Source organism: Brassica napus, chromosome C3 (assembly GCF_020379485.1).
Source record: "Brassica napus cultivar Da-Ae chromosome C3, Da-Ae, whole genome shotgun sequence".
NCBI classification, from domain to species: domain Eukaryota; kingdom Viridiplantae; phylum Streptophyta; class Magnoliopsida; order Brassicales; family Brassicaceae; genus Brassica; species Brassica napus.
In genome coordinates, this window is record NC_063446.1 from 72,746,589 (window position 1) to 72,756,675 (window position 10,087).

A 10,087-nucleotide genomic window follows, 5' to 3' on the forward strand; every position below is an offset into this window, starting at 1 on the left:
TCAAATTTGAGTAGTAGAATAATGTTTTGATGTTAAAAAAAATATACTTAGGTTAAATATTCATTAGGTTTTGAAAAGTTCACTATATACATCGATTTATACACGTTGAGATCATACATTCCGTACATACATTATGTTAATAGTTAAACCACGAAAGAAAAAGGTTAAACCATGACATCCACAACAACAACCGTACCCGCTTAGCCTCCACAGCCGCCGCACCCTCCACAACCACCACCGTCTCCTCTTCCATCTCCGCCTCCACCATCATCACATCCACAACAACAGCCGCCCCCACCGCCAGAATCTGCGATGATCACAGCCGCAGCTACCGTAGTAGCTGTAGTGGAAACATTCCTTGTCAAAACAACAAGTCCTCCATCTTTTGATCCCGTTTGACTCATTTCCAAATCTCGCGACTGAGACACTATAGGCCTTTGCTTTCTGTGTTTGAGGACACAACATAAGACAAGAGACGGCAAAACAATACCGGCACATACTATAATAATGACAATTACAAAAGTATCCATTAAATTTTTTTCTGTAGGTAAATTGATATAAAAAATGCGATAGTAGTGTCCTTTTTTATATAGAAGTTTATGCCGTACTCCTATCTATTCTATTAAAATAGCAGCATGACCTATTGATAAATATTATGTCCAATTATTATTTGTTATTTTTCCATGTTATCTACTGATTTATATATAACTGTATCTATTTACATCAAAACAAATTCAAGCCACGTTATATTTTTTTCTACCAAAAACAGTGACCACATTCTCTTTCCAAACACTTTTTATTTTCATCAATTAATTATCACTAACAAACAAAAATTATGACCACGACACTTAATTCCAGAACCATGACAGGATTATGATCAAACTAAACTGACCCTGGAATTTTAAAAACATGGCAAAGAAAGTTTTATGATTATAATTTTCTGCGTTTCCAACTTTTAAAATTTTATTTTTCATTGATATTTCTCTAAAATGTTTTGTTCCAAAATAAATTTTGTTGTATTTCATTTTGAAATTGATTTGAATAGTTAACGAGGAAGATTAACTGCAAAGTTTAAGGTTTATACTCTCAGTGTAGAGAATCAGCATGATTTTGTTCTAAAACGAGATTCTATTGCCGATTAACCGGAGTAAAAATGATTGACTGGAAATGTTGATAAATCTTTTTATAATGTTTGTTTTGTGTTAAAGCCGATGAATGGTTGATAGTTTTGTGGATTTTAACAAACTTAAGAACAGCGAAAAAGAATTGATGAAAGAATTAAAAAAACAGATCTTGAAAAAAATAGAATGGCTGAATATTTAGGGTTACAGGGCCAAGGGGAAGACGACGAATTGAAAAGACTGTCTAATCCTTAATTATTTGTTTCTAAAAACGTAATCCCTTTTCAGTGCCTGAACTGGTTATAACCGGCTTTAGATACAGTTTAATATAATTGTAAAAATCTCTTATTAATCATTTTTAAAAAATACTATACAGTACAAAGGAAAACACAAATATAACTAAAACACAAATAATTTTTTTTAAAAAATATAAAACAAAAATATACTTATAATTTTTAAAAAATATAAAACAAAAAATATATCCGCCCTTCTAGGACATGTCAAAATCTAGTTTAGTTTCTTAAAGATACACGAAATTGCAAAGGAGTTTCAAGAAAAAGTCGCCAAGACATGTTCTTCTTGATTAATGATTACTTTTTCTTGTCAACAAAATTTCACAAGTTCCGATCCCTTTTTAGAGGTCAGTCAACAATCCATAGAGCTATCTACACTTAGTCCGTGTTAAAACATACAGTCATATATACTATGAGATCACAATAATAGGTTGAATATTAGAAACATCATTCTACACAATATTTGGAACGTCATTATACTTCTGGTCAATACAAAAACGTGTGATGACTTTACCCATACGGCCATACACATCAGACATGCGAGAAATATTCGGAATGTCATTCTCAATAATAATTTAAATGGATAATGTATTTTAATACATGTATTCTATGATTCTATCTAAATATGTTGGACATTCAAACTCTTATATCGGTATGATAGAAATGATTTCTATATAGCTTATGCCATAATCCTATTTAGTTTCTTACTAACAACTTTTTCATATAACCATTTATACAAAAATCAACTAAGATTTCCCGAAAGACTTCAAACTATTTATTGAAGAAAGAGCTTAGGAAGCTAAAGCTTTTGTAAACGATATTTTTGATTAATATGCAATCAAATCTTATATAAATACATTCAGGAAAATTTAAAGCCAAACGTATATATATATATATAATATGAAAAAAATTAAATTTAAATTGCACATAATTTAAATTTAAATTAAAGCCAAATCTTATATTATTTACACATAATATGAAAAGAACCCAAACGCAAAAATAATACAACATAATAGAAAAAATTAAATTGCTTAAAAGCAAAAACAAAAAGAAAGACTTTGTTCATTCCTCTCTTTTTACATAATATAATATATATCACTGTTTGGAAGGTTTTGCGACCCAGAATGTAATGTAAACTATCTTATTTAGGATATTTTGGATTAATAATTGCATAAATTTCTCCCAAATTTAAATATTATGAAATCAAGTGAAATTCTTACTTGGATTTGTTGAACCATCTAAACCAATTTTAACTCACAACATTCTAGCACTATCAGCTTTTATGTTTTCGTTACTCGGACTCCCTGATACATCTTACTCCTCGCTATATAGTAAAGTCATGAAAGAGACTTTAAACATGCTTGATTCGTTTAATTTTCATTTGGCTAATTGAAATGATATCTAGTTTTAAGTTTCTTCAAAATCTGACGAATGAGGTATTAAACGATTATATTCACCATGAACAGTTAGTCAGGTGGTAGAAGTCTATACTACTTTGGTTTTTTTTTTTTGTCACGGGCGGTTTCCGGAATCTCAGAGGACTCGAACCCAGGTGCCTTGGGATCCAGTTCACTCTAGTGTTACCACTAGGCTATTCTGTCCCGGCATACTACTTTGGTTAATGAAAGAAAATAACAACTAAAACTATGACAAACCGTTCCACGGACCCATGTTCACAGTCCTATAGGACACCGACCCTAAACCCTCACATGTGAGTCTTCATTGACTTTTCCATGTAGGTTATTGGTGCGCTTGCCGTTTCTCGAACCCAAGACTTCACCCTTTAACAACATTTCCGCAGGAAAAGCTGTCACCAGTTGAGGAACGTTGTTAAAGAGTGAGGTATTGGGTTCGATGAACGCCAATCGCACCAATAACCTACATGGATGAGTCAGTGAGGACTCACATGTGAAGGGTTAGGGTCGGTGCCTTGTAGGGCGGTGAGTCTGGGTCCGCGAAACGGGTTGTCACATGAAAAAAAATCGACTTTTATTATAACAATCTGTCATGTGGGCTCTAGGCTGGCCCTATGGGGCACCGACCCTAACCCTTCACATGAGAGCCTTCACTGACTCCTCTATATAGGTTATCGGTGCGCTTGGTGTTCTTCGAATCCAAGACCTCACTCTTTAACAACATTTTCACATGAAAAATTGTCGCCAATCGACCAGATCAATTGACCCACGGATAGTTTCCACCAGGTGGGTTGTTACAAAAACATTCTCAAATAATCCCTTCCACTTACGTATAGTCAATATTTTGGAGTAATTAGAATTCTGTTTGAAAGTTTAACTCACAAGACTCTCAGTAATCATACTACAGAATTTTTATTTCCGAAAACCAGAAAAATTCAGATTTAAATAATATGGTTATATGCACCTTATTATGATGATTCATTAACTATGAGTATAATTTTTCTCATTAAGAAGATCACACTAAAATCTTATATTCACGATCTAAATTTATTACATGCAAAATATTTTATCGGCCCATAAATATAACACACGCAAATATAACTTAACTATTACATAACTAATAACGATATAAGATCTTTAACCTCCACACCCGCCACGCCCGCCAAAACCGCCACAACCACAACAACCCTCCGCCATTTGCACCACCATCACACTCTCCTCCACCTTCATCGCCACCGGAGCCACCACTACTGTCTTTAGAGATCCCGGTGGTTACAGCCGCAGCTACAACGGGTGTGGTGACAGCAGTTCCTGTCAAAACAAGGAGCCCCCCATCTCTTGGAACGACACTGCTTCTACATTTTTCAACGTCCCTTACGGGCGGAGGAGGTGAAGGAGACCACGTTTTTTTCTTTTTGCGGTTCTGAAGACACCATAAGATGAGACCAACCACGATTATTGCGAAGCAACCGCATACAATAAGAGCAATAATGTAACCTTTCATTGTTTCTTTAAATTTTTATTTTCTTGAAACTGACCGTGATACAAAATTAGGACTTTTGGTGTTCTTTTATATAGACCTAAGTTATCGTAACTTAGAAAATATATAGAAGGTTATGGGATAGCCTAAACATTTTTATTGGTGTATTAAAGATACAAGAAATTGCAAAGGAATTTTCAAATGTACTAACAAAATTAATAAATGTGACATTTTCTTCTTTGAACTTTTTCCTTGAAAGAAAACAAAATTTCAGAAAACTTATTAACCACTTTATTTGATTGACCACAAAACTAAATGATCATGTTTGAAACAAGTAAACATTTAATAAATCAACTATATATTACGGGTATGGGGGCATATAACAATGTTCAAACAATCAAATATACAATGAGATCACCATAAGTAGGTTGGATAACTGAAAGTCCAAGTCAAAAAAAAAGAAAAAAAAAACTGAAAGTCCACATATGATTTATATTCGATCATTCAAAGCGCGTGCCGGCTAAGAAGCACTTATACATTTTCTTTTTCAACTGATTTACTTAATTGAAAACTAGATTTTGACCCGGACGTTCGTACGGATTTTTTTTCATTTTATAAATGCATTTGATATTATTACAAATCTTTTAAAAATATAATTTTCATTTTAGTGTTATATATGTGTAGATTAAATATATAGTGATTTGTTTAGTACATTTTACCTTTTTTATTAATTTTTATTTGTTACGAATATATTTTCGAGTTAGGTATAATAAAATAACAATCTGAAATAATCAAATAGAAAACTTCTTTCAAAATATGTTTTTTATTTAATTATACATTTTTCATATAATAAATTTTAAAACCTTATTTATTTATATATTATAGAAAATCTATATGTTTAAGATAATTTATATTTTATATACTTTAACATATATCATTTTTAGTATTTTACGGGATTTATAAGTAAAACACTGTTTTGTTTAAATAATATAATCCTATTATTTTAGTAAATTTTATACATAGTAGCATCTATCATATTGTTTTAGTAAATTTTATTGATATATGATATTTTTGGATGTTATGGTATTAAGGTTTTTTTTATTAAGATTTCAAAATATTAGATTACTTTAATTTTGACAATATATATAGTTTGTTTTTCGTGAGGAATTTTAAAAAGTTATTCTTTATTATCTATGATTTTATCTTTTGTAAAATTTTAAATATTATCATTTTGATTTTGAATATTTATCTTCAAAATTGAATATTTTGTGAGGGAAACTTTGAAAAATTACCCAACTATTTTTGAGTTTGGAGGATTAGATGAATTTTGAATTTGTTTTTGTTACTATATTAATAAATTATTTTATAAAAAATATTTTAATTTTTGGTAATATTTTCTAAACTTTTCTCAAAAGATTTTGTTATAATTAAAATAAAAATAAATTTATAATTAAAATTTGATTTGACATTAATATTTTAAATATATTATTAAAATTTCATAGTTTTCTAATAACATATTTTTTAAATAGTATATGAACTAAAAGTTATTATATACTATTATAGTTTGTATATAAAATTTTTTAAAAAGTATATTGTTGAGAGTTTCAAAATAAATAAGAAGATAACTATAGTTGTAGACATAAAAGTTTAACTTATGTTAATAAATTTATTTTTGTACAAAAATATTATATATTTTAACAATTTTAATCCATTTTAATGATGAGTGATAATTTGTTTAAATGAAACAATTTTTTTTTTGTTAATTTACGTATTTAATATAATTTTATCCTATTTAATTCATAAACCAATTCAATTTTTATATATACAGAATATAATTATAAAATTTATAAAAATAGTATATAGTTTTTATTTTCTTGTTTTAGAATAAAATTTTAATTAACACTAAACAAACTTTACAATGAAAATCAGAAAGTTTCTGAGGAAGATTTAAGCTTGAAATATGGAGGGGTGACCAAGATGCTAATGCCACAATTCAGCTGATGCAACCATGAGGGAAACATGATTGTGAGAGAAATCACTTTGGCTCAGTAGATAAAGATCGTTGAAACGATCACCCTGACCAATCATCCATTCCTGAATATGATCCTGAATGAAACAAAAATCATGATAGAAATGCACTGAAAATTGTTTGTTTTTGAGCTTATCGGAGACTAGATAGACACCGGAGTTATTTGCGGCGTGAAGATAAAGAGGATTTGCGTACGGATCAGTGTTCACCGCAACGAAAGTTGGATTTGCCGTCGGAATAGGTAGATCGTGATTCGTCGCCATCTTCGGAATGAAAAACGGAGCTCAAAGAGCACGAAACAAAGCTCGATCGAAGAAGATGAGCTCAGATGAGCTTGGAATAGCTCAAAAAAACGATCGGAATGAAACGCGATCAACGATAACAACGAAATAGAGAGATTTGATGAAGAATTTGTGAAAAATCAGAGACGAATAGAGTGCGGAAGATGAATGAAGCTTGGGGAATGCTCTGATACCATTTCAGATCTAACGGAATATTATAGAAAGCTTCATTAAACTGTAAATGAAAGTGTATCAGCACTTAAATACAACGACTTAATCACTAAACCAAATAAGAAAGTAAACCGAGTCTCATAACCAACATTAAACCAAATGTATTTATTCTATTACAGATCCGTATACAGGCTTAAATCTTTTCTTCTAGAGTAGAAGACTAGCTGAGGATTGTTAGATTTTCAATCCCTGATGCTATCCATATCTTCTTCAAATACGCACATTAAAAGAAAATGTGATTCTCTGTTTGCTCTGTCATACAACATCGTTGACAAACAGCATATCTGATTACATGCCTTTTTTCAAATTATTACCTGTTGCTAGCGATCTAGACAATAACCTCCAAAGAAAATCATTCAATTTAGCTGGGGCCTTTGTCTTCCAAATCTTTGTTTTAAGCTCTGCATTCCCATAAGTAGGTAGCTGATGATCATTTTTGGTAGATGGTCTTGTTGTGCAGTAGGACTAATTCTGATTGCTAGGATCTTTTCAATATCCTCCTCTACAACTTCATCACGAAGTTTTTGTATGTCCCATTATTTTCTATCTCTGTCAAAGAACTGATTAACTTTGATTCCAGCAGTAATATCTCGCCGTGGTCTTGGAGCTCGAGGAGGGTGATTAGGGATCCACAGATCTTCCCACATGTTAACTAGTGAACCATCTCCAATGATATATCTGAGTCCCTTAGTTATTAGATCTCGTCCATGTAATATTGACTTCCAACAGTACGATGCTTTCTTTTTCAAAGTAGCTTTAAGTATATCACCGTCTGGAAATTATCTAGCTGGAAGAACTCTTGCCATTAAACAGTTTGGCTTCTGCATAATTCTCCACAACTGCTTGCTTAGTAGAGTTTGATTTAAAATTTCCAAGTCTAAAGCCCAAATTTTTATCTTATATTCATACTTCCCATACATTATCTTAAACTATCAAATAAAACATATTAGAAAAAGTATTATAATTTTATAATACACTATATTTCTAATTTTTTCATATAATTAGTCTGGTATGCTTTATTTCTTTACATTATTTTTTTTATAAAAATTACCAGGTTATTATTATTATTATTATTTTTAATTACATAAACAAAACTAGCTGAAAAAAAAACTTAAACAAAATTAGCTAAAAAATTCGACAGACTCATTCTTTTACTAAATATGAGAAATAACAGAGTCGGGATACAAATCTATGTTAACCAAAAAGGTGGATATACAACTTGAATAAGAAAATTAAATAAAAATAAGAAGGACCATGTTTAAAAAAGTATGTGCTGCAGCATTGAATCATTGATGGATCAACTAACGCAAGTTAAAATGATTCATAAGAAATTTCGATGCCCACAACTTTGTGTGTTTGCATAGAACTAATTCATTTACATCTGCATATATGAATATGACTAAATTATTTAGTAATGTTTCATAGAAGAAGAATAAACGTATGATGCTTTATATATCGTGTACGCAATATATACTCTCTTTTTTTGTAACACACGTACGCAATATATACATTCGATAATTCCATTGTAACAAGAAATTACATTAAAATAAAGTTTATACATTACATATATAAAAGAAATAAATCACAAATACAAGAAGTTATCATTACATACAGAATTACAAAATTCTCATCTTTTAACCGCCTCCACCTCCACCTCCGCAGCCGCCGCCTCCACATCCACCACCACCACCATCTCCACCGCCTCCGCCTCCACCAAAGCAGCAACATAGGTCTGTACATCCGCTTACATCTACTGGTTCATTGCGACGCTTCTTAGTCTTAGTCGGCTTCACCACAACAAGACCTCCATCTTTCTTTCCTTTTTTGCCCCTTTTTACTTCTCGCGGCTTTTTCTTCTTGCGGCAGAAGCAACAACATAGCAATCGACACATCGTGATCTTGAATAGCAGACGTAACCACAGTCCACAGAGATATTTGATATATATCAACGCGAAGTGTAAACTCTTTTGTTTTCAAATATTCTGAATACTAATGCAAAATATATGTGATGTAAAAGCCTTTTTATATAGCCTCAAATTGCCACGGACTTTGACAAATATATATATTAGCTTATGTTTATGAAAGATACAAGAAATTGCACAAGAAAAGTCAACTCTCTCCTAGAAGACAAGTTGGACTTCCCTTCTTGATTAACATGGTAAATAGAGAATGAGATGGTTATGTACAACCCCTGTTCTAAAACGCGCCCGTAGTGGACGATTACGCGCCGCTACAACGCTGATCGGAAGAGTTCCGTGGCGAATACACTCTACGCGGCCAGAAAAATCGGAGTAAGAAGAAAAAAATCTGTTTTGTCCTTTTCAAACTTGAAACGATGTCCATATCATAGATCTATCATAAATCGATACTTATAATAAGAAAACGAAACTGAAACGAAGCAAATCATACCAAAATTTGATGAAAATTGTTGAGGAATGAAAAAGCTGGGTGAAACTAGGTCTGGAGGTGAAGGAAGAAGATAAAAGCGAAATTACGATACCGGCCTTCATTAAATAAAAACAGGAAAAAATTAAAAAATAGTGATTTGAGAGTTCAAACTCAAGAAATGGCAGTCAATATAACTTACCAAACCGTTAGGCTACATTGACTTTGTTGTCTTCTTTGCTAAAGTAAATATTTCATGGATCTAATAGTTAAATATATCAAAAATTCCACCCCGCGTAATCCCCGAGTTTATCCCGCTTTTATGTTAACTCGCTAGGCCTAGGTCAGCCGCACGCGTTGTGCCTAGCGAGTTTCCGAACAGGGTGTACAACATGTATGGTTTTGTGTTACGGAAATAATTGTCAGATATACCAAGATAAATCCGTTATATAACTACACATTTCAGCTGTAGAAAATATATTCGTATTATACCAAAGAAACGAATGCATAATTATATGTATCATAAACAGAAAATACTTGGTATAACTATCTCTTTTGACGTAGACTATTTGTTATGAAAGTTATAAGAAATTGCATAAGAAAAGTCAATCCCGCTAGCAGAAAAGTAAGACTTCTCCCTTCTTGATTAATACGGTTAAATAATGAGATTGTTACAAGTTACAAACTAAACCTATAACAACTGTTGTCCGATGTACCTTTACGTTTCATATTAGCTGATTAAACAAAAAACAACAATGGGGATTGAGGATATGTTATTTTAGTGTTAGGGTTCAGCCACTTGACTGTTTTTTTAACCACTTTGGCCTAATCAAATTGTCGGTTTTGGTCGGT

General features: G+C 31.6%; 1 protein-coding gene and 1 long non-coding RNA gene across 2 annotated transcripts; both read right to left on the reverse strand.

Moving 5' to 3' along the window:
• Positions 1 to 200: 200 nt before the first annotated feature.
• Positions 201 to 4,333, reverse strand: LOC106374050 (putative lysozyme-like protein). Its single transcript, XM_048750230.1, has 2 exons — positions 4,017 to 4,333; positions 201 to 444 (listed from the first exon to the last, which is right to left on the reverse strand). Exons 1-2 carry the CDS (start codon positions 4,331 to 4,333, stop codon positions 201 to 203), a joined length of 561 nt encoding a protein of 186 aa, XP_048606187.1.
• A 1,443-nt stretch (positions 4,334 to 5,776) lies between these two features.
• LOC125583534 lies at positions 5,777 to 9,859 on the reverse strand. The gene is made up of 2 exons (XR_007320553.1): positions 6,493 to 9,859; positions 5,777 to 6,415 (listed from the first exon to the last, which is right to left on the reverse strand). It is a non-coding gene; the product is annotated as an uncharacterized LOC125583534 (long non-coding RNA).
• Positions 9,860 to 10,087: the final 228 nt, after the last annotated feature.